The following is a 25,080-nucleotide window of genomic DNA, read 5'->3' on the forward strand; positions in this document are numbered from 1 at the left end:
GCATGCCTCTGTAGCCACGCCCACTCCTCCCTGCACACACACACACTCAGGTTATTTCTGCTGACAGCATCATGGAGTGTGTGTGAGTGAATGTGTGTTACCGTGAGACGTGCGGGCGGTCTCTGACGCGGCAGCTGTAGGGCATGCTGGGTAATCTCTGAGAGACCAGGACGCGCAGCTGATTGACGGAGCTGCAGAGCTTCAGGACACACACATACAGGCCACGCTGAGCTCTGTGCTGACTCCTGCGGTGATACGCCAGCGTCTCCTGCACACACACACACACACACACACACACACACACACACACACACACACACACACACACACACACACACACACACTCATTAGCCTCCACAATCATTTGAGCTGACACTAAAAATTACATAAAACAAATCTTCATTTTAAAGGGACAGTTCAGTCAAAAAAAGTCGTAATTTATTCATGTCAAAATTTTCTCCATATAATGAAAGTCAGAGTTGTTTGGTTTCAATATTCTTCAAAATGTCTTCTTTTGTGTCTCACACATGAAAGAAAGTCTATAGCCGCGTTTCCACCGAAATTACCCGGAACTTTTTTCCCAGGAACTTTTTCTCCCCCAGACCTGCTACAATCTGCGTTTCCACCGCGGTCTAAAGTACCGGGGAGATTAGGCAAATTAGTCCGGTGACGTGGGAATGCGTGCGACTGCTTCTCCCAGTTACCGACGGACAGTAATCACTTTTGCGCGATACTGTCTGCAACAATAACAAGTGTAGGTGAATGAGTCCTGTGTAGGTGAACTGTGTCTCTAATGACAGCAGAGGGCGACATTTCACCAAAACACTGAGTTATTTTCTCTACTGTGTGTGTGTGTGTGTGTGTGTGTGTGTGGGGGCATGTTTTTGTGAAATATCAGGACACAAATGTGTATAATGACATGGGTATGACAAAAAGAGGGAGAAATATGAGGACGTTCCCCATGTCCTCACTTTTCAAAATGCTTATAAATCACAGAATGAGGTTTTATTCACAGAAAGTGAACTGCACAGTCTCCTGTGTGTGTGTGTGTGTGTGTGTGTGTGTGTGTGTGTGTGTGTGTGTGAGAGTGTGTGTGTGTGTGTGTGTGTGTGTGTGTGTGTGTGTGTGTGTGTGTGTGTGTGTGTGTGTGTGTGTGTGTGTGTGTGTGTGTGTGAGTGTGTGTGTGTGTGTGTGTGTGTGTGGACTGGTAATCATCACGTTATGGGGACAAAATGTCCCCACAAAGATAGCAATATCCGAAATCCTCATCCTTGTGGGGACATTTTTAGGTCCCCATGAGGAAAACATCTTATAAATCAGACTAAGTGATGTTTTTTGAAAATGTAAAAATGCAGAATGTCTCCTGTGAGGGTTAGGTTTAGGGGCAGGGGCAGTGTAGGGGGATAGAATATACAGTATGTACGGTATAAAAACCATTACGCCTATGGAAAGTCCCCATAAAACATGAAAACCCAACATGTGTGTGTGTGTGTGTGTGTGTGTGTGTGTGTGTGTGTGTGTGTGTGTGTGTGTGTGTGTGTGTGTGAGTGTGTGTGTGTGTTCTGACCCGGAGTCTCTCGGTCAGCAGCTCGACAGCGGTGGGCTCGGGCAGTAGTGGCGTCTGGATCTGGTTCTTCTCCAGTCTGCTGACCGGAGCCCAGTGCAGCGGGGGGTCAGACGGGGTCAGAGGGGTCGTGACCTCTCTCAGGGTCACCAGCAGCACGTTCCCCTGCCGGTCCTTCAGCGGCTCGAAGTACACCTGCCCCAGATCCACACACCCCACGGACGCCTGCGCACAGAGTACTAAAGTTACTCAAACTGAAATAACAAAATTTTTTGAAAAACTATACAGACCTATTACAAAAATGAAAATGCAAAACAAAAAAAATAAAAAAAATAAAATTTAACAAAAAAACTATAAAAATACATAACTGAAATAGAGATAAAAATATAAACTATATAGACCTTTTTCTTTTTTTTATCGAAGAATTTAACGTTTAAAAGGTGCACTATGTAAGTTTTCCGTCCGCTAGAAGTCGCCTGTTCAAAACAAAGGCGTAGTTTGAGGATGTCACATTTGAGCGCAGACTCTTGGGTCATGTGGTCTTCAGCTCACAGCCAGTGGGAAAGAATCGGGATAGGAAATCATGTTCATGCATGTGATTATTAACGTTACTGTAGTCTGAAGAAGAAGCAGGACCGAGTGTTGTGGAGCTGAGGAACTGCTGGAGCGATTGGTAATAAGATGAACGCAACACACGCCTCGCAAGCAGCGGGACTTTTATTATGCCACAGTCGCCATTTCTGCTTTTCCGCTCATCAGTTTGGGCGGATACAAACAACGTGATTATTGTTCATGAGTCCAACATTCAACCACACAAGAAAACATGCATTCTCCCTGAGGGACGACGCAATCAAAAAGTGAAGTCATCTTTCACTATTGTAAGTTATTGTTGTTAAATAGAGGGGGGAAAAAACATGTTATATTCAAGTAACTTTATTATTGAAACACAATTTTTTTTATTTATTCATACATGGTTGCAACAACATTTAGTTAAAAATTAAGTGCCATTGTTTAAAAAAAAAAAACATTTTATTTGCTGAAATTTCAAAGATGTTCAGTTATTATGCTTTCAAATGATATGCCATCTATGTATCTTCCTGACCAAAAAACAAAACAAAAAAATCTTTTTAAATAGAGGTTGAGATTAATATTTGATATCCCTTAGTGTAGAAAATAAATATTCAATAATTTGAGCATGGAGCCACATTATATCTATGGGACTGAACCATATAGGGCCTTTAAAATTAAGGTTACAAAACAAAAGTTTATTAATAATAATTGATTAACTAAAATTGTACATGTGCAATGGATTAAGGGTATAATAATTACATAATATCTAAATCATAAAAAAATTATTATAGACCTTTAATTTGGAGTAGAAACGGGGAGTGACTTTATTGTATTAGACGTGTCACTTTGCTCACAGCTGATTGGTCCAGTTTCAGTTTGAGAAATCTTATCCAGAACTTAACCTGTCCTGGAGCAGGGTAGCTGTGGAGCGTAAGTTACTATGGCGATGAACACCGCTAAATGCCAAACCACTTTCATGCACCTAAAACCCAGGGTTGGCATACACTAAACGCAAACATAGCTGGCTATCCACCAAAACCAGCTTCATAGACCTCAGGCCCAAATTTTAGTTAACACTGTAACAATGAACACAAACTTACATGAGAAACCAAGAGTCAAACTGCACAACTAAAGCAAACACTGATCACCATAATGGCGACTAAACATTTTACACATTGCATTTTACAAGATGTAGCTGTCGTTCGCAATGCATTATGGGTCAAATGGCGTTTTACAGTAGTTAACAGTATATTTCCATGTCAACTGTAATTCATTTACAAGAAGGATGTGTTTTTACATTAGCTTATGCATTTTCACAATAACTTACTGTGGTTTGGAACTATGGGATTGCGCAGGCTTCGTTCAAATTTGAGCAGCTTGAGAACGATTGAAGATCAGAGGCATTATTCATAATTCCTGGTAAGTTCTTTAGAAGTATACTCTTTTATATTTATTTCATGTAATGCATAAACAATATCATGACACAATATGTCAGAGAAGAGGAACAAGTCAACACTCACATGTGTGTTTGCTCATCTCAAAAGGTTAATGGACTTTGAGTGTGTATTAAGTTGTCTTTTGATTGAATATTCTTAGTGTAATAGAAAATAATCTCAAACAACAGAATTTTTGGCATAATGTTGAAGGAATTGAAAATAATCAAAGATATTTGATATTTGAAATCCAACAAAGAGATTTGCTTTACTGTTGTCACCCCCACCATTTGCTTATCAGAAGGGCGACCTGGAAGACAATAGAGAGGCCTGTAGGCCACATGTGGGTCACACCTTGCGGGGGAAGTTTGGTTTGAGTGTCAGGTTTGAGTTTGGTTTGATTGGTCAGTTTGAAAAGAATACATTTGGTTTCAGTCACATGGTCAAGGAATAGATAAAAGCAGATGGAACTATTGCTCTCTCTCTTCTCTTTTTTCCTCTGGCTCTTGAAGTCATCTGGGCTTCTTGTCTTTGCTCTCTTCTTCTCTCTCCCCCACTCTTCCCCCCCCTCTCTCTCTCTCAATCTCTCTCTCTCTCTCTATCTCTCAGGTAACATTGTATTCATGCTGTGTACGATTAATGGTATAAGTTTATCATCTCATTCATCCATTTTGAAACTATTTTAAGTGTAACCATAACCAGATTTTGTCATTAAATCCTTTTTATTACAAATACTGTGCTAACTAGTTTTGATTTAGTATTGACTTTGAAGTGCTCCCTATTGCAATACAATATAGTCATATTATAGCAACGCTCTCCCACATATTTTGCTATTGTAACTGCGCTTATCTCCGTCGTTGGTATGAGTTGCAGTGGGTGGAAATAGACAAGAAATGTACAGTTTTCTTCCATCTTTCTGATAACGTTTTTTAGTCTAATGGCAACCCTGTAGATTGAACCATCTACAGGAGTCCACTCTTACAGATGGTGCCGAAACCCGGGATCCCTTGCAGTGAATTGTCTGAAATTTACTTTGATCTGTGTAAGAATGAGGACATTTTTTCACAGTTGATCTTGTGAATGGATTAAAGCGGACCTTCTTTGGGTAAGTCTGTTTTCATTGTTTAATGGTTGAAGGAATTGCATGAAACAGAATTTAGAAGGTTTTAAATAGCTTCAATAGTCCCATTACTGTACAATCCGTGAATACTCAGATAATCTCCTCGGGATGAAAGGGAAAATTTCTAGTGACATATTGTTTGCTTTATGGAGTGAAAAAGTTGAGCCTACCTTGTCCAAACTCAAGAAAGAGTATATTGGAATTAAAAGTTCAGATGATGAAATGTTCAGATATTGGGAATTAAATGGCCAACATCAAAAGAAATCAAAACATGGTGAAATAATTGAGGCTTTAAACTTCATAAGTTGTAAAAGGCTACGTGATGTGACAACACATCTATTTTCAAGTATAGATGCGAAATGTAAAGAAGTGGATTGTAAAAATGAAGAAGCAGAAAAGTCTGAGGCAAAGATTCAAGATCTTCAAACGCAGCTAGATAACTTACTAGCTGAGCAGTTAGCCCTGACTGAAAAGTGTAAAAAGCACAAAGAAACCATTGCAGATCTCAAGGCTAAGCTAAATGCTAAAAAGCGCATGCCTCCCATAATGCTTAACAGCGATGGGATTAAAAAGCATGTTCACTTCATAGATGAGGTGACTTGCTCTAATGAATCTGAAACGTTTAGTTCAGAAAATGCGCAAGAAAGTGTGCCTATTTCAGTTCTTAAGCGGGTGCAGCAACGGAATAGCGCAGTGTCGTGTACCAGAACGCATGGTTTGCAAGCATTAGAAGGTCATTATCCTCATACTCCAGGAGAACCTAGCAAACCATCCCATGACAAAGAGAACAGGTTTTGCAGATCCTGTCAGAAAATTGGTCATGGCGATTTAAAATGCTGGTCGCAGGGTCGAGGTCGGCCTCCTCCGTATTTTCTGAAAAATAGGAAATTACTTTCTAAGGCAAAAGATCAGCGCTCATTTGCAGGTAAGACTCTCAGTGAGCTAACTGCAGTGTTCATGCAAGGCCTTCAGCTATTAACTTCACTCGCGAGCGGGCTAGCAGCCTCTTAGCAAGGAGTTTAATAGTAAAACATTCAGATTGCAATGATCCTGTTTGTATTTTCGAATTTGTAATTGTATAACACATTGTGCGCATTGATTACACAGTATGGTTGTTTGTGCTACGAGATACACATAGACTAGTCAAGTTTATTCTTTAAAACACATGATTGCTTTACTGTAAGTGATGAAACACTTAGGATAAAGGCTGTAGATGCTGTGTATTCTAGGCCATGTATCTTGTGTAAATTGGAATAACTTTAATACTGGAATTGTACAGCAATTTCAAGTTGCATGTGTGTCTATGTTGAATTTGTTAGTCTCCGAATTGGAAACTCTGCTATTCCCGATATAGCTGCAGTTAAACCAAGTACAGGAGCACAGAATTGCCATGTGGCTACAGTGTGAATTACAATTGCATTAACCATGAGGATGTTTTCATCACAGCGCAGGATTCAAGAACTCCAAACTTTGCATTTTATCATGCTCCTTAACAAAAACATTGGTGTGAGAGGAATTTTGAGCCAGGTCACATCTCATACTCACATTCACATACTGGCTGCCTGTTTTACAACAGGGCTAAATTTGCATCACAATTGTTAACCCTCCTCACAAGTGTTTGGACATGATTTACACATAGCCACAGCTAAATTCAGTCACATAAATTTGATTTTCACACAAAGTCAAATCTCCATCTGCCTCACAAAATGTCTTTACATCTAGACTGTATTACTACTGTGAATTTCTTCAAGTTATTGTTTGTTTTGTTTCTTTCTTTTGATTTACTAAATCAGGTATTATTTGTCTCACCAATTTAAATATCAAAAGGGTATTTCTCATCCTTACCTAGTGAAAAATATTATTTAATCAGTGTATTGTAAAAATGCATTTGATTTTGAATTTTGTTGATTTTGATTTTGAGTTCTGAGTTTTTGTATTTTGTCCATTTTACAATGTAACAATGGTTTTGGACATTAATTCAATTGAATTTCTGTATTTGGTTACACAATATTTTGCTGATACTCTTAATGAAAGAGGGGTGTAAACCCAACAATGTGATTGTTGTTTTGTTATGATGCAGATTATTTAAATGTTTCTAGAAATAATGTAAGAGCTTGTGAGATCTTCTTTTTATTCTAAACCTTGACCACTTTATTAAGTACATCGATTTAAAGGCTTATTGCCAGAGAATATTTTAATCTGACCATATCAAACTTCTGACCAATGACAAATGCCAATGACCAAATGACAAATGACAAAAGTGTATGCTATTTTGCTGTTTGTTGGGCTATTTGTTACAGATTCCTGCTGCTCGAGTTCACCTCCTGTGTTCTGCCTCAGAAAGAGAGACAAGCGTTTGTTCTCATCTTCAGTGACTGTTCTTGAGGTGTGAGGTATTCAATGGACGTTTTGCATATCATTGATCAAAGAGATTGCACCACACCATTTGATGAAGTTCTCAAGCAGGGCTGTAAGGACTGACAGACTGTTTTTCCAACATTCCTGGACGACAAGTCTGAAGATGACATCTACACAACTGAAAGCATGTCTTTGTTGACTGTGTCACCTCTGGACATTGTATGAATGTGGCCAAACGTGCCAAGGGGGGACTGAAGGAATTGAAAATAATCAAAGATATTTGATATTTGAAATCCAACAAAGAGATTTGCTTTACTGTTGTCACCCCCACCATTTGCTTATCAGAAGGGCGACCTGGAAGACAATAGAGAGGCCTGTAGGCCACATGTGGGTCACACCTTGCGGGGGAAGTTTGGTTTGAGTGTCAGGTTTGAGTTTGGTTTGATTGGTCAGTTTGAAAAGAATACATTTGGTTTCAGTCACATGGTCAAGGAATAGATAAAAGCAGATGGAACTATTGCTCTCTCTCTTCTCTTTTTTCCTCTGGCTCTTGAAGTCATCTGGGCTTCTTGTCTTTGCTCTCTTCTTCTCTCTCCCCCACTCTCTCTCTCTCTCTCTCTCTCTCTCTCTCTCTCTCTCTCTCTCTCTCTCTCTCTCTCTCTCTCTCTCTCTCTCTCTCTCTCTCTCTCTCTCTCTCTCTCTCTCTTCTCTCTCAGGTAACATTGTATTCATGTTGTGTACGATTAATGGTATAAGTTTATCATCTCATTCATCCATTTTGAAACTATTTTAAGTGTAACCATAACCAGATTTTGTCATTAAATCCTTTTTATTACAAATACTGTGCTAACTAGTTTTGATTTAGTACTGACTTTGAAGTGCTCCCTATTGCAATACAATATAGTCACATAATAGCAACGCTCTCCCACATATTTTGCTATTGTAACTGCACTTATCTCCGTCGTTGGTATGAGTTGCAGTGGGTGGAAATAGACAAGAAATGTACAGTTTTCTTCCATCTTTCTGATAACGTTTTTTAGTCTAATGGCAACCCTGTAGATTGAACCATCTACAGGAGTCCACTCTTACAATGTTGATGTTAGCATTTTATTTTAATCCTAAAAAAACACACAAATCTGAGTTGCAGTGAGTTTCAATAGGAGTGCGAATTATAATTTTTTGGTATCAAAATGCCACAAATTCTGTTGATTGACTTTCATTTTTATTGAATGTTTATGTTCTACTCAGAATATGTCCTAAAATGGCTTTTAAAATGGTTATTTTGTGATGCTATGATTTTAACAGTTGAAAGACTGAAAATGTTTTAATGTTTTATTTTAATAAATATTTACTTGCAACTTTTATTCATTTGTAAATATATTCAGAAAGTATTCATCCTAATGCTTCTAAATAAGTACATTACAGTTTACTTATTCTTAATTAGTTATTACTTATTCTTACTTTTTTTTTTACAGTGGTCTTTGGGAAAAGGCTGACAATGGTATTTTTCCTGAAAGTCATGTGGTTTACTGGAAAGAGAGAGCAGGCGTCTTTTCTTATTGATTGACAGGCATCTTGTGTAACATGAGGATACTTATTAGCCCACAGTGGCAAAAGACTACAGCAGAAGAATTCAAGAAAACAAGACACATCTCTTATATGATATCCAGCTGAAGTTTGCTGTTTGGAACACAGAGTTCATCAGGTTAGACTTTTTTTTTGTTTTTTTTGTTACATGTATTTGTCATTTATTTTTTATTAAAACCCAACTAATCTCTTCTGATCCATGGGACTCAGTGGGAATCTTAGTTAATATTTCCAGAACAGAGCTTAGAGAGTCTGGGTTTCTCAGAATGTATGTTTTATGTTACGTTTGTCTCATGCAAGTTTTGGGCGAATTAGGGATCTTCTAAAATGCTCAATGTGAAAGCGCTTAACATGGTTTTATGCATTAAGACAGTTATACTGGAGGGCACACCTTATTGGTGATGCATTCTCTGCAGGCAAGAAGTTAAGCCCAGAATATGAACGCAAAACGCTAAATTACACACTGCGAGGTTTTCCCCATCGAAACCAGCTAATAAAACGTTTAATGTGTCTTAATGTCAACAGTGATTCTAACTAACACTTTTGAGTTAACTTTCCTTAATGTCTTAACTAAATAGTACAAATCTAGTAATATGTACTGTTCACATACTATTCCTTGCTTACTTAGAAAAACCACGTTAAGATTAATTGATTGGTTTGAGTGCCATTTTGTCAAGACAATACAAACTCACCATTATGGAGATCAGTGTTCACTTTGGTTGGGTACTTGGTACATTCATATTATTGTGATTCTCTTCCTATCGATTTAGCGATGCAACAAGAAATAACAGTTATTTGGTTTCAAAGGAAGAGAAGTAATAAATAGATTGCTTTTAAACATTACTTTATTAACAAGAGTTAATGATTTAGTCAGAAATTAAGTCACCTTTTAAAAGCAACCAATGTAATTCTTCCCTACATGTCGTTTAATGACCATTTACAAATGTCATTGCTAACACTTGTGTCATAAACACTTTACAGTGATATTGGAGGACCAAAATCTTATGCTTGTACTTTACTAAGAATACTTTTACTGCAGTATACATAGTAAAGTCCTCAGTGTTAAATCAACTTTGCGCAGTGTGACCACACTACAGGAAGTTCAATAGTTTCCAAGCATTTTTTGAACACTGATCAGTTGATGGCAGAATAGAAAGGAAAAAAATATTTTATTTTAAGCATTTGCTTTGTTTGCCTAAAACAAACCATATCACAGCCTTCAAAAAGGGGAAGATGCATTGATACTCAAACTAGATGTGAAATTAAGCTTTGCGTAGCACCGAGGCTTCCCCCTCAACTGTATCGAAAAAAGGTCAACAAATGAAGCTTTCTTCACATAAACTTTTGCCAAAGCCTTAAACCTATCAGTTTATAAGGCTCATGTAGGAATATGATCAAAATAAATGATTGTGGAATGGTCAGTTAAAGTGCTTGTGAACTGGGGATGAATACTGAAATTGAACATGCACAAATATTGATTTATTCTTATCAAATAAGCGAATGACACCAGAGCTGCACAAAGGGTTATTTTTGAATCACAATACGAAGCAGACACGTGGTTTTCAGGGTAGATTTCATCTAACAGTCAATAAACATGAAATTTCTCAAGAGCAATTTTTGAAGGGGACATAAATAATACAGCCAAAATCGTAAGGATATGTGTACCACAACAAAAAAAAAGAGTACGTTTTGGTGCACTGAAAAATTCTCTCATGTCCGTTTTCTTTTTCCTGTCATTTTTTCTGACAAACAACACAAAGTGATAGTCGTTTAAATATGATTAAGGTTCACCACGCAGTCATATCATAATTATTAAATTATCTTGCATCCTCCACATGGTACTTTATACTATGACATTCAGATATTCAACTGCAGCAAGCCCTCTGATAAGTATATCCCAGCCACTGCACACCATTATTTTTAATGGAAAGAGACGCGTGTGTTATCCAAGCATTGATGGCAAGGAAAGCACCTTATATTTGAGCGGCACATATGAGGTGTTTCTGGGTGTTTCTCTCTCTCTTATCTGCTTCAAGGTCTTGATAAATTGTGGCATTTTCTATTCTATTGTCTTTTATGAGTTTAATAAAGAACACTTGTCTCGTCTTCTGTCCACACACACAATCATCTGTAAAGAATGATCCACTTTTACGTACGCCAGATTATTGTGACGCATTGCCACATATAGAGAAGAGCGAAATGTTTGAATTTGCATGGTGGTAACTCAAAGGTTTTTTTTACCACTTCCTTGTTTTGGCTCGGAATTTCGTTTGTTGGAAATATAAACTGAATTTAGAAATGCTTTTGAAATGAAAAAAATTGCGTTTATAAAACAAAATATATTTCTGAAATGAAGACTGCGTTTGGAGTGGAGTGCAAAATAAAGAGTCCACGGCCTTTGTTGTTATTGTGAGTGTACACAAATAAAAGTAGACAGTTTATAGTTTATAATTATGTCTTGCACTTATGGCTAAAAATGGCGGAGTATTGTGAGTTGGTTCCGCTGTCATAAAGGACAAAAATCCATCAGAAGGCGCCGGTGCCTTCGTCGGCCTTGGGGTGAAGAAAACGCAGCCTATTTAGTTTCATGTTTAAATATTATTATTTTAATTTCATATGTTGATTATGAAAAGTGAGCAGCATGAGTAAGGCACATAATCAGATGTGCATAGGCTATGTCTGGGGACATTGATTTTGAGCATGTACTTCATTGAATTTTGTTTTCTAGAAAGTCTTTCTTTAAAATTAATTTAGTATTGTATACATTTAATCTTAATTTTAATCAGTGTTTCAGAAACCAATTGGCTGGATTTAATAAACAATTAGGAAATATAGTCAATATAATCGTGACATGGAGGCGTCTGCGCTATTAATAGCATTGCATGTGAACTGGAGCGTGTCTCACAGACGTGAGAAATATGTTGCTTGAAATTTTTTTTTTGTTGGTATTTTCTTGTATTTTCAAGTATTGTGGGGGCCCAACTTCATATTCTTTCATAAGGCCCAAAATTGCTAACGGCGCCCCTGATCATATTGAGCAACACAGATCTGACAGAGTGCCTGCGCATATACTTTCGGTTTAGAATTAGCGCCAATTCGGGGGTGGGTTGCTTGAATTTTGGGTGTATTATTCATAATGAAAAACACAACAACAAAACAGTACAATGACACACTCACTTAAATAGGCGCTTTTACATAAAAAAAAAATGTAAAAGCGCAAGGGGGGGGGGGGGGGGGGGGGCGTTGTCCAAATTAATCTAAACTTAAAACACATTTTTTGTCCCGTTTGTATTGTTTTACTACTTACACATGTATTTTAAGTATATATCATTATATTATTTACAATACTCAGCATGGTTTTTAGGGGGGGGGGGGGGGCAGCCCTCAGATTGGGGGGGTCCTGTCCCCCCCGCGATTTACGATTTACAGTGTGCCATTTGGGACAGGGCCAAGCTTCGAAGCCTTGGTGTCGAATGTCACATCGCTTCTCAAAACCACAATCAGTAATGCAGCGATTGGCTGGCGTCAAGACAGCACCTAATGACATCATATAATTAAAAAAGACACCTGGCAAAAAACTTGATGAAAAAAATAATAATAATTTCCAGAGTAAAACTAATTTAATTAAGGAAACAACATAAAAGTTATAATAGATAAATGAAATGTGCACTGTTTTTAAAAACATTTTTTTTAACATGATTCACAAATATTTATATTCAAGATTTTATAGTATTTGTACACCCTTTAAATTTTTATTTCAACATTATAATGAGCAATTTGAAGCAGATTTGTTATGTGACAGTATAAATAAAAGTTTCTTAAGCGTCAAGATAAAGTTATCTGCATCAAGCCATCCCATAATATCCGTCATCACTTTAATTAATGCACGGCTCAGATTAACTGTACAACCTCCAATAAAATTATAAAGTAATTATTCCATCACAAATAAATTGCTCAATCAAGTGGCTGTGTCTCTAGTATTATCCACAACATATACATATACAATATAACATTTGTATATTATTATTATTTTAAATTATTATTATTGCCCCTGGTTCACTAATGAACTCTTGTAATAAAGTAGCAGTGGCTGGGACAGATTTTAAGTATCACCTCAAGATGCAATCTAATCCTGTTTACATGAAATAAACTTGCCATTCATGAATTTAAGGCATATTGTAGGAGTCAACTACTAACTGGCTGTTGTTTTTACTCGTCTTAATAATAAAAAGTCTTGAAACTGTTATAAGAGTACATTATAAAAAGTGTTGTGTGTTTGTTGTGTGCAGAGCAGAACCGATCTGACGGAAATCAGAGCAGCAGATGTTCACCGTCCGTTGATGTGAGTATGTCTTTTTTTTGTCTTTTCTGAACAAACTTAAGAGTTTTGACACAAAGGTTTGTTTCTTGCTTTCAGGAGGATAGACGTTATTTTAGCCAGACTTAAAGAGAAGATCCTTGGTCGAAGCCCTTGAAGAAGAAACAACACCGGATTGAGTGAAGGCTGATTTGTTCCTTAGTCACTGTTACATCATGGCATGTTTATTCAGTTCTAAGAAACGCACAGAGCCACCTCCTGAATCTCAAGACACTCTTGAGAACCAGGAAACAATCTCCCCAGATGACGCTTTGCATGACGTAGTTACGGGTTTGTTAGGTTATTTTGATTTCAGAGTTACAGAGTCAAAGAAATTCCGTGATGCTAAAGAAAATATTGAAAAAGAATGTGAGGATATATACCGGCCAATTGAGAAAATAAAACAAGCTTGGGAAAAAGCTCAAACTGAAATCAATAAAAAACAGTGGGCTTATGTGATCCTGCTGCAGGTGATGAAATATATGTATCGTGAGTGTACAACACAAGCAGCTGAGCAGAACTCTATAGCAGGCGCAACTACACCCAGTCAAATAGAGAGTATAGGTCCAGAATCAGGAGGACAGGATTCAGCTTTTAATGAGACTGATGAAACTGAAAATCCTCCAGAGGTCAAGCTTCAAGAAGAAGGAGAAGATGGAACAATGGACATAGTAGGTTCAAATAATTCTGAAACCGTCTACATAAAGATCCCACTCTCACAACTGTTTCATAATGATTCCACTGAAGCTGAAGCTCCAAAAAACTCAAACCTCAACTCAAAAAAATATAAATTAATAGACGGAAATCCTTCAGAGACGGATATTGTGAAAAAAAACAACACTTATGTCGTGGGATATGATGCAGAAACCAAAAACGCTAAATGGGTGTATGAGATATTGAACAGCAGTACTTTAGCTAAGAATAATCCACTAGATATCACATTTGGCAAAGGCATGCAGATGGAAGGCTATCATCGAGGTCATCTCGCTGCGGCTGCCAATCACACCTGGTGTCAGGAAGCCTACAACAGCACTTTTATGTGCAGCAACATTTCACCACAGCTTAAAATATTAAACAAGGGCTACTGGTATACCCTGGAGACTTATTGTCGAGAGAAAATACAAAATACAGACATCCAAAATGTCCATGTCTACTCTGGACCTGCACTAGAAGAGGATGGTGCAGCTTCAGAGGATGAGAGTAAAAAAAAAAAAGCAGTGCCGACCTCCTTCTTTAAGGTGATAATTTTTGAGAAAGTTGATGGGACAATAAGAAAGCCAAAATGCTATCTGATTTCCAATAATGAAGAAGTGTTAGCAAAATATATGGAGGAACAGAAGGACACACAAGAAAAAAACCTGCCATTTCTACGAAAGAAATTTCGGACGTCAATTGAAGAGATTGAGAGTCTCTCTGGGCTAAAGTTCACAGACGAAACATTCAAAGAGGGAGGGCCGGACAGTATAAAGACAGTGACATGGACGGGAGAAAATGGATGTGAAAAGATGTGTGACGCAAAGATACAAGTCAGAATAAGCAAACCATAGACTTCATGATATGGACGCCTGTATCTGACATCATGGGGTAACTCAATATTTACTGTACATGTGCTGTATAATGCATTACCCATGACCCTGAGACACAGAGTTGAGTTTGATCTTCCCTTATGAGTGAGGATACGTTTGTCTGAGCTCTCAGTGCTTATTAATCTCATACTGTACAGACTGTACATTTCTCATGATCTTATCATCGCTTATCAATGCTTGAGTTTTAGTTTTGTAGATTGTAGACTCGTCGTGTCTAGATCTAGACTTAAAAAACGTGGCGATCATGCGTTTTAAAAAAAACGTTGGAACGGTTTACCCCTTCACATCAGATCAGCTCCCTCCATTCCCACCTTTAGATCTGCTCTAAAGACCCATTCATCCTCTCAGGCTCTCAACACTCCTTGATCTCATGTTCAGTTATTGTTTTATGATTATCGTGTGTTCATTAGGTTTGGTGCTTTATTCTCTTATCTTTTAGTTTGCTTCTTATGTACAGCACTTTGGTCAGCTTTGGTTGTTTTTAAATGTGCTTAAGAAATAATATTGTATTGTAGACAAACATATAATTATGCTTATGTTTATAATCATGCAGTTCTATACTGTATCTATACTTTGAAGAATCTCTGTGTTTTATTTAACATGTTTCTTTAGTTGCTACATAATTCCCATTATTCAGATTCTTCATTCTGTAATCGTGAGACAGACACACACTTTCTTCTTCACTGTGACAAACAGACGAATGACAAATCTTATGTGTATTTTACATTATATATTACATAGGCCTATTTTGTATCTTATAGTTTTACTGTATATTTCTTTTGTTTGATAATGCTTTTGATATACTGTATGTAAACACAATAAACACTTTCCTCTGGATTTATCTGAACTGAAATGCCTTTTTCACCCAGTATTGCTTGAACCGGATCTTCTGTGTGTGTGTGTGTGTGTGTGTGTGTGTGTGTGTGTGTGTGTGTGTGTGTGTGTGTGTGTGTGTGTGTGTGTGTGCGCGCGTGTGTGTGTGTGTTTTGACACAGGATACAGTGATTTAAATATACATTTTCATACAAAAACTGCTATAATATAAATCGCACATCACATTAAAAATGTGAATCATTTTATACAGAATTTAATAATAATAATAATAATAATAATGTCAAAAAAGCTTCTATACTATAGGCTATAATGAAAGCCTTATATTTTGACTTACAGAAAGCGCTTTAAACAGAACTGGAGATACTAAATAACTTATCTTATAAACTTATAAACGTATAAACTAAAATGAAAAAGCAGAACATTAGCAGGTCCTGAATGAGACGGGTGTGAGACTGACCTGCAGCTGCGAGACGGCCCGCAGGAAACTGAGTCTGTTCTGCAGCAGCGATGAAGACGAGCAGAGCGATGAAGAGGACAGCACCTGCTGCAGGACACACACCTGCGTCCACGCGCACGACAGCTGAGACACACACACACACAGTCAGACCATCAGTCAGCCACACACACTGCTGCCGTCTGAGCCATCCTGACCTTAGTGAACCACAGGAAGTCCTGCGTGACGGAGGCGGAGCAGCACTGGACCTCCACCAGAGGGAGCCGCTCGTCACATGACACCAGCACACAGTCCTTCTGATAGAACACACACGCCAGGTACACGCCTCTACACACACACACACACACACACACACACATACATACAAATAATACAGACACATATATTACAAATATCAACAAAAAAAATGTATGATTAATACAAAAATAATACATCATTTTAAGATTTGAGATTTTAACACAAAATTGTATTTTAAAATTGTATATTAAAACTTAAATTAATATTAATGTATGGACATTCCTAGCTTCTGAAAATTAAAAAAGTGACTATAAAACAATTATAATTAAAGGTTTTATAAGCTGAATTTTTCCCTCTATTTTTTAAATAGTAATATATACAAATAAATGTAAAAAATCTTAATCCCATACATTTCAAATATTTTCTTTATATATTTGTAAAAAAAAATATATATATATATATTTTTTTTCTTTAGTACAATTTGAAGTACTACAAATAACTAAAACAAAAACATGAATAAAAAAACTGAACTGCTCCATGAACTGCCACCTTAACGTGGTGGAGGGGTTTGAGTACCCGAATGACCCTAGGAGCTACGTTGTCCGGGGCTATATGCCCCTGGTAGGGTCTCCCAAGGCAAACAGGTCCTAGGTGACGGGTCAGACTAAGAGCAGTTCACAAACCCCTTATGATGCCAAATAAAAGGAGGACCGTGACGTCGCCCGGTATGGCGCAGCCGGGGCCCCACCCTGGAGCCAGGCCTGGGGTTGGGGCTCGTATGCGAGCGCCTGGTGGCCGGGCCTTCCCCCACGGGGTCCGGCCGGGCTCAGCCCAAAGGAGCGACGTGGGGACACCTTCCCGTGGGCCCACCACTCACGGGAGGGACCGTAAGGGGCCGGTGCGAAGCGAATCGGGCAGCAGTCGAAGGCGGGGGCCTTGACGACCCGATCCCTGGACGCGGAAACTAGCTCTTGGGACATGGAATGTCACGTCGCTGGCGGGGAAAGAGCCTGAGCTTGTGCGTGAGGTTGAGAGGTTCCGACTAGAGATAGTCGGAATCACCTCCATGCACGGCTTGGGCACTGGAACCACACTTCTCGAGAGGGGATGGACTCTTCACCACTCTGGAGTTGCCCATGGTGAGAGGCGGCGGGCTGGTGTGGGTTTGCTTATAGCCCCCCAGCTCTGCCGCCATGTGTTGGAGTTTACCCCGGTGAACGAGAGGGTCGTTTCCCTGCGGCTTCGGCTCAGGGATAGGTCTCTCACTGTTGTGTGTGCCTACGGGCCGAACAGCAGTGCAGAGTACCCGACCTTCTTGGTGTCCCTGGGAGGGGTGCTGGAGAGTGCTCCGACTGGGGACTCCGTCGTTCTACTGGGGGACTTCAACGCCCACGTGGGCAATGACAGTGAAACCTGGAGGGGCGTGATTGGGAGGAACGGCCCCCCTGATCTGAACCCGAGTGGTGTTCAGTTATTGGACTTCTGTGCTAGTTACAGTTTGTCCATAACGAACACCATGTTCAAGCATAAGGGTGTCCATCAGTGCACATGGCACCAGGACACCCTAGGTCGTAGGTCAATGATCGACTTCGTGGTCGTTTCATCTGACCTGCGGCCGTATGTCTTGGACACTCGGGTGAAGAGAGGGGCGGAGCTGTCAACTGATCACCACCTGGTGGTGAGTTGGATCCGATGGCGGGGGAGGAAGCTGGATAGACTCGGTAGACCCAAACGTACTGTGAGGGTCTGCTGGGAACGTTTGGCCGAGTCTCCTGTCAGAGAGATCTTCAACTCCTGCCTCCGGCAGAGCTTCGACCGGATCCCGAGGGAGGGTGGAGATATTGAGTCCGAGTGGACCATGTTCTCCACCTCCATTGTCAAAGCGGCTGCTCGGAGCTGTGGACGCAAGGTCTCCGGTGCCTGTCGAGGCGGCAATCCCCGAACCCGGTGGTGGACACCGGAAGTAAGGGGTGCCGTCAAGCTGAAGAAGGAGTCCTATCGGGCCTGGCTGGCTTGTGGGACTCCTGAGGCAGCTGACAGGTACCGGCAGGCTAAACGGACTGCAGCCCGGGTGGTGGTGGAGGCAAAAACTCGGGCCTGGGAGGAGTTCGGTGAGGCCATGGAAAAAGACTATCGCCTGGCCTCGAAGAGATTCTGGCAAACCGTCCGGCGCCTCAGGAGGGGGAAGCAGTGCCCTACCAACGCTGTTTACAGTGGCGATGGGCGGCTGTTGACCTCGACTGGGGATGTTGTCGGACGGTGGAAGGAATACTTCGAGGATCTCCTCAATCCCGCCGTCACGTCTTCCATTGAGGAAGCAGAGGCTGGGGGCTCAGAGGACTCGTCCATCACCCAAGCTGAAGTCACCGAGGTGGTCAAGAAACTCCTCGGTGGCAAGGCACCGGGGGTGGATGAGATCCGCCCTGAGTACCTCAAGTCTCTGGATGTTGTGGGGCTGTCTTGGCTGACACGCCTCTGCAGCATCGCGTGGCGGTCGGGGACAGTGCCTCTGGGATGGCAGACCGGGGTGGTGGTTCCTCTTTTTAAGAAGGGGGACCGGAGGGTGTGTTCCAACTATAGGGGGATCACACTTCTCAGCCTCCCCGGGAAAGTCTATGCCAGGGTACTGGAGAGGAGAATTCGGCCGATAGTGGAACCTCGGATTCAGGAGGAACAGTGTGGTTTTCGTCCTGGTCGTGGAACACTGGACCAGCTCTATACCCTCTACAGGGTGCTGGGGGGTTCATGGGAGTTTGCCCAACCAGTCCACATTTGTTTTGTGGATTTGGAGAAGGCATTCGACTGTGTCCCTCGCGGCGCCCTGTGGAGGGTGCTGGGGGAATATGGGGTCCGGGGTCCTTTGCTGAGGGCTGTCCGGTCCCTGTATGACCGAAGCAGGAGTTTGGTCCGCATTGCCGGCAGTAAGTCAGACTTGTTCCCGGTGCATGTTGGACTCCGGCAGGGCTGCCCTTTGTCGCCGGTTCTGTTCATAATTTTTATGGACAGAATTTCTAGGCGCAGCCAAGGGCCGGAGGGTGTCAGGTTTGGGGACCACACGGTTTCGTCTCTGCTCTTTGCGGATGACGTTGTCGTGTTGGCCCCTTCTAACCAGGACCTTCAGCATGCACTGGGACGGTTTGCAGCCGAGTGTGAAGCGGCTGGGATGGGGATCAGCACCTCCAAATCCGAGGCCATGGTCCTCAGTCGGAAAAGGGTGGCTTGCCCACTTCAGGTTGGTGGAGAGTTCCTGCCCCAAGTGGAGGAGTTCAATTATCTAGGGGTCTTGTTCACGAGTGAGGGGAGGATGGAACGGGAGATTGACAGACGGATCGGTGCAGCTTCTGCAGTAATGCGGTTGATGTACCGGTCTGTCGTGGTGAAGAAAGAGTTAAGCCGTAAGGCGAAGCTCTCGATTTACCGGTCAATCTACGTTCCTACTCTCACCTATGGTCATGAGCTTTGGGTCATGACCGAAAGGACAAGATCCCGGATACAGGCGGCCGAAATGAGTTTTCTCCGCAGGGTGGCTGGGCGCTCCCTTAGAGATAGGGTGAGGAGCTCAGTCACTCGGGAGGAACTCGGAGTAGAGCCGCTGCTCCTCCACATCGAGAGGGGCCAGCTGAGGTGGCTCGGGTATCTGTTCCGGATGCCTCCTGAACGCCTTCCCGGGAAGGTGTTTCGGGCATGTCCAACCGGGAGGAGGCCCCGGGGAAGACCAAGGACACGCTGGAGGGACTATGTCTCCCGGCTGGCCTTGGAACGCCTCGGTGTCCCCCCGGAAGAGCTAGAAGAAGTGTCTAGGGAGAGGGAAGTCTGGGCATCTCTGCTTAGACTGCTGCCCCCGCGACCCGGCCCCGGATAAGCGGAAGAAGATGGATGGATGGATGGAATAAAAAAAACTAAAAATAAAATGACAAAAGTTTTATGTTTACATAATTAAATTATTGTATTAACATTTTAAATGTAATTTTTTTTAATAAGACACATAGACAATATATATATATAGATAAAAATACGAAAATATTTTGTTGTGTGTTTTTAACTACAATAAAAAAAATAATTAAAGGTTTTATAAACTGAATGCTATTTTAAACAAAAATAAATCAAAAATAAAATATATTTCAAATATCTTAAGAAAATATGAAACATTTATAAAAAATGTAAATAATTTTAAGATTTGCCATGAAATGAAAAATCTAATTTAATATTAAAATGCACTTTTCAATTATTTTACAAACATTTTACGTTTAAAATAATTTAATAAGACATGACATAAAAATATAGATTAAAAAAAATGTATAACTCAAAGTAAAATGTACTCAAAAACTACTTTTTAAACATTTTTAGAACTTATCATAACTAGTAAAATGTATATTCATTATAAAAATGCCCATTTTTTACAGATTTGTGAAACAAAGCTTCCTCATTTATCAGTTTTCATAATCCTCATTTGTTAAAGGCACAGGAAATGAATGAATAATAAAATAAGAATTATCTTAATTTAGTAAAAGCATGTTTTATGTGAGATGGTTTGAAGTCATGAACTGTGACCCCTGTGACCCCTGGGGCACGTTCAAAGCTCAAACCGGTGCGCAACGTTTTGCTACGGTTTCCGGTTGAACGTCATGTTTCCTGGAAACGGTGCGCACCGGTGTGCAACGGATTTGAGATGCGTTTTATCTCGTTTGGTGGGTGTGTCAAATATGTCAACCCAATCAGCAGCAACATGTATATAAACCACGCGGTATTAAAGAGACAGCTCACACAATGGAAGTAAAGTTGTTTAATGTGTCTGCTGGTATTAGAAGACATGATTGTCGTAAGAGTTTAATATATATATATATATAATCAACATGATGATGTATTAATTTATATCTTTAGCTTAATTGCAAGGCAAGTTATATACCAAATTTCATATATGGTAATTAAGTGCTTGACATAAAGTGAGAAAGAAAATACAAGCTATTAAAAAAGTAAGAACTAAAAATAAAATGATTTAAATTAGAATTGATTACCAGGAGATAAAGTTAAATAAATGGGATTGGGATGTTGTCATTTATTCTGGACGGTAAGGGCAGTGATTGCATGCATTTTGCAGTATTAAACACGTATTTATATTGATTTTATCAGGCTCCGAAAACTCCTCAAAAATAACACAAAGAATGGCCTTCTCAGCTGCCATAGTTACAACTCTTGCGTCAACAGAACAGGGTGTTCAACGCTGCACCGTTTCCGTTTAAAAAACGTTTTGCAACGTTTTGTTGGGGCTGAACGCAGCCCTGGTCTCACACACTTAAGATTACATTTATTTTGTTGTGTATTTTTAACTACAATTAAAAAATGCTAATAATAATTAAAGGTTTTATAAACTGAACATTATGTGGGATTCCCACTTTTTTTTAACAAAAATATATCCAAATAAATAAATAAATTATAGATATATAAAAATATGCAAAATGTATTAAAAAAATATGATTTTAAGATTTGAAATAAGATTTAAAAAAACTCAAATGTAATATTAAAATTATTTTATAAACATTTTACTTTTAAAATAATTTAATAAGACTAAATTAGTTTTTTTTTTGAAGTTTTTTTTTTTTTTAGTGTTTTTAACTAAAAGTAAAATATACTCAAAAACTACTTTTCAAACATTTTTAGAACTTATAATAAAAATGTCCAATATCATAACTAGTAAATATAAAAATGTCCATGTTTTACAGATTTGATTAATTTCTATCACTTTATTTTCAGGTCTAGCAATCAGACTCTTTTAAAACGAGGCTTCCTCATTCATCAGGGTTTTCATAATCCTCATCCGTTAAACACACAGGAAATGAATGAATAACAATGTTATAATGTGAACTGGTTTGAGGTGATTGTGACGCTGTGACCCCTGTGACCCCTGTGACCCCTGTGACCCCTGGTGTGTCTCACCTCTGCAACAGACGGACGAACCTGCTGGAGTGGAAGAGCTGCTTCAGGCCACGAGACATGGACGCTCTCTTCACAGAGCTGCTGTTATCTGACACACACACACACACACACACACACACACAGGTGTTTATCAGTGATGACGGGTGTTTCTTCACTCTATTATCTGTGTGTGTGTGTGTGTGTACCGGTGATGAGCGCAGGCTCTCTGATCTGCTGTGAGATCCTCCTGACGGCCGCCGCCTGATTCCTGCGCCTGACCGTCACACCGCAGCACTCGCTCCAGCCTGCAGGCACACACACACACACACACACACACACACACACACACACACACACACACACACACACACACACACACACACACACACACACACACACACACACACACACGCACACACTCACTAAAGCACACTCCAGACATCAAACACACTGTAAAACAGTGAGATATCACTCCAGCAGAAAATAACTCAATATTAGGTCATTGGTCATAATGTTATGGCTGATCGGTGCATCATGTTTTACATTCAGTTCAACTTTAGTAAAGGACTTTAGTCATGTATTGGCGTTTATCAGATCTCAGGCGATGATGTTGTGTGTGTGGCAGGTGTGTGTGCAGTTCTCCGTACTCACTGGAGGGGGCGACACTCGGCGGGCTGCTGCTCACACACACACCCCAGCCTCTGATGTTATACGCACTGACCCGCACGAAATACTGCACACCCTACACACACAGAGCCCAGTCACAAACATCCACATCTGTGTGTGTGTGTGTGTCATATACAGGTGCTGGTCCTATAATTAGAATATCATCAAAAAGTTGATTTATTTCAGTTATTCCGTTCAAAAAGTGAAACTTGTATATTATATCCATTCATTACACACAGACTGATATATTTCAAATGTTTATTTCTTTTAATTTTGATGATTATAACAGACAACTAAGGAAAATCCCAAATTCAGTATCTCAGAAAATTAGAAAATTACTTAAGACCAATACAAAGAAAGGATTTTTAGAAATCTTGGCCAACTGAAAAGTATGAGCATGTCCAGCACTCAATACTTAGTTGGGGCTCTTTTACCTGAATTACTGCAGCGATGTGGCGTGGCATGAGGAGATCAGTCTGTTTGGGGGGTAAAATATGTGTTTTTTTGGCTGGGTTGCCTGGGTTCCTGGGTCTAAATATCACATAATCGGGGTCGCTTCAACCCGCGGACATGGAAAATCAGCCCGCAGCAAAACCGCAGACTTGGCGACACAGTGCAGTTGAGTTCTGTTGACATTTGACAACTAACGTTGTGCGTCGCTCCGTTGCTCTGATTGGTTGTAGGTCTATCCAATTGAGGTCTTTCCTGGTTCGGTTGAGACACGCCCCATAATCACAGCCCAACGGAGCAGTATCAGACTCATATTCTGACTAGAATTGAGTATGACGACGTCAGGCTAGGTCAGGCGAGTTTGCTGGCCAATGAGGAACAGGGAACCCATGGTCCTTAAACCAGGTACTGGTTGCTTTGGCACTGTGTGCAGCTGCCAAGTGCTGTTGGAAAATGAAATCTGCATCTCCATAAAGTTGGTCAGCAGCAGGAAGCATGAAGTGCTCTAAAACTTCCTGGTATACGGCTGCGTTGACCTTGGACCTCAGAAAACACAGCAGACCAACACCAGCGCATGACATGGCACCCCAAACCATCACTGACTGTGGAAACTTTACACTGGATCTCAAGCAGCGTGGATTGTGTGCCTCTCCTCTCTTCCTCCAGACTCTGGGACCCTGATTTCCAAAGGAAATGCAAAATTTACTTTCACCAGAGAACATAACTTTGGAGCACTCAGCAGCAGTCCAGTCCTTTTTGTCTTTAGCCCAGGCGAGACGCTTCTGACGCTGTCTGTTGTTCAAGAGTAGGACAGCTGAAACCCATGTCTTGCATACGTCTGTGCGCAGTGGTTCTTGAAGCACTGACTCCAGCTGCAGTCCACTCTTTGTGAATCTCCCCCACATTTTTGAATGGGTTTTGTTTCACAATCCTCTCCAGGGTGCGGTTATCCCTATTGCTTGTACACTTTTTTCTACCACATCTTTTTCTTCCCTTCGCCTCTATTAATGTGCTTGGACACAGAGCTCTGAGAACAGCCAGCCTCTTTTGCAATGACCTTTTGTGTCTTGCCCTCCTTGTGCAAGGGGTCAAAGGTCGTCTTCTGGACAGCTGTCAGGTCAGCTTCTTCCCCATGATTGTGTAGCCTACAGAACTAGACTGAGAGACCATTTCAAGGCCTTTGCAAGTGTTTTGAGTTGATTAGCTGATTAGAGTGTGGCACCAGGTGTCTTCAATATTCAACCTTTTCACAATATTCTAATTTTCTGAGATACTGAATTTGGAATTTTCCTTAGTTGTCAGTTATAATCATCAAAATTAAAAGAAATAAACATTTGAAATATATCAGTCTGTGTGAAATGAATGGATATAATATACAAGTTTCACTTTTTGAATGGAATTAGTAAAATAAATCAACTTTTTGATGATATTCTAATGATATGACCAGCACCTGTATAGCCGTGAGTGTGTGTGTCTTACAGTCTTCAGTCCCGTGATGCTGAACTCTGTGTTGCTGCTGTCCGTGATGAACCCAGAGCCACACAGAGGCTGAAAACTAGCGGAAGAGCTCCATTCAACTACACACACACACACACACACACACACACACACACACACACACACACAGACAGGTCAGTGATGACATCATCAGAGTACAGTCCGCTGGTGATGATGCGGTGTCTCACCTCTGTATCTGGTGATGAGGCCGTGTGTCCGACCGCAGGGCTCACACACACGCACACACACACAGCTGTCGCCCGTCACCAGCAGGGCGGCGCTAGCGGGCGGCCCGGGCGGAGCTGAGGGAGACAGACGGGTGTGATGATGGGTCATCTGAGTGAGTGTGTGTGTGTGTGTGTGTGTGTGTGTGTGTGTGTGTGTGTGTGTGTGTGCGCCTATGTGATTTACGAGGACATTTGACATGAATACACGCCACATTATGAGGACATTT

At 40.6% G+C, this 25,080-nt stretch overlaps 2 protein-coding genes across 2 annotated transcripts in view; one reads left to right on the plus strand and one right to left on the minus strand.

Moving 5' to 3' along the window:
- Window positions 1-24,694, minus strand: part of LOC307130099 (ankyrin repeat and fibronectin type-III domain-containing protein 1-like) — a 30,313-nt gene extending 5,619 nt beyond the window's left edge. The window contains exons 1-9 of the mRNA XM_079822978.1: window positions 24,609-24,694; window positions 22,665-22,755; window positions 22,220-22,318; window positions 22,035-22,122; window positions 16,061-16,190; window positions 15,867-15,989; window positions 1,568-1,789; window positions 102-268; window positions 1-30 (exon numbers count right to left, since the gene is read on the minus strand). The exon at window positions 1-30 is cut by the window's left edge and continues 142 nt beyond it. Coding sequence (XP_079679104.1) covers window positions 1-30; window positions 102-268; window positions 1,568-1,789; window positions 15,867-15,989; window positions 16,061-16,190; window positions 22,035-22,093 — 731 coding nt within the window. The 5' untranslated portion in view covers window positions 22,094-22,122; window positions 22,220-22,318; window positions 22,665-22,755; window positions 24,609-24,694. The remainder of the gene's footprint in view (window positions 31-101; window positions 269-1,567; window positions 1,790-15,866; window positions 15,990-16,060; window positions 16,191-22,034; window positions 22,123-22,219; window positions 22,319-22,664; window positions 22,756-24,608) is intronic.
- LOC307130100 (uncharacterized protein) lies at window positions 8,607-15,408 on the plus strand. The gene is made up of 3 exons (XM_079822979.1): window positions 8,607-8,750; window positions 12,922-12,974; window positions 13,050-15,408. Exon 3 carries the CDS (start codon window positions 13,166-13,168, stop codon window positions 14,534-14,536), a length of 1,371 nt encoding a protein of 456 aa, XP_079679105.1. The 5' UTR covers window positions 8,607-8,750; window positions 12,922-12,974; window positions 13,050-13,165; the 3' UTR covers window positions 14,537-15,408.
- Window positions 24,695-25,080: the final 386 nt, after the last annotated feature.

Source organism: Gobio gobio (genome assembly GCF_949357685.1).
Source record: "Gobio gobio genome assembly, chromosome: 8".
Classification (NCBI taxonomy): domain Eukaryota; kingdom Metazoa; phylum Chordata; class Actinopteri; order Cypriniformes; family Gobionidae; genus Gobio; species Gobio gobio.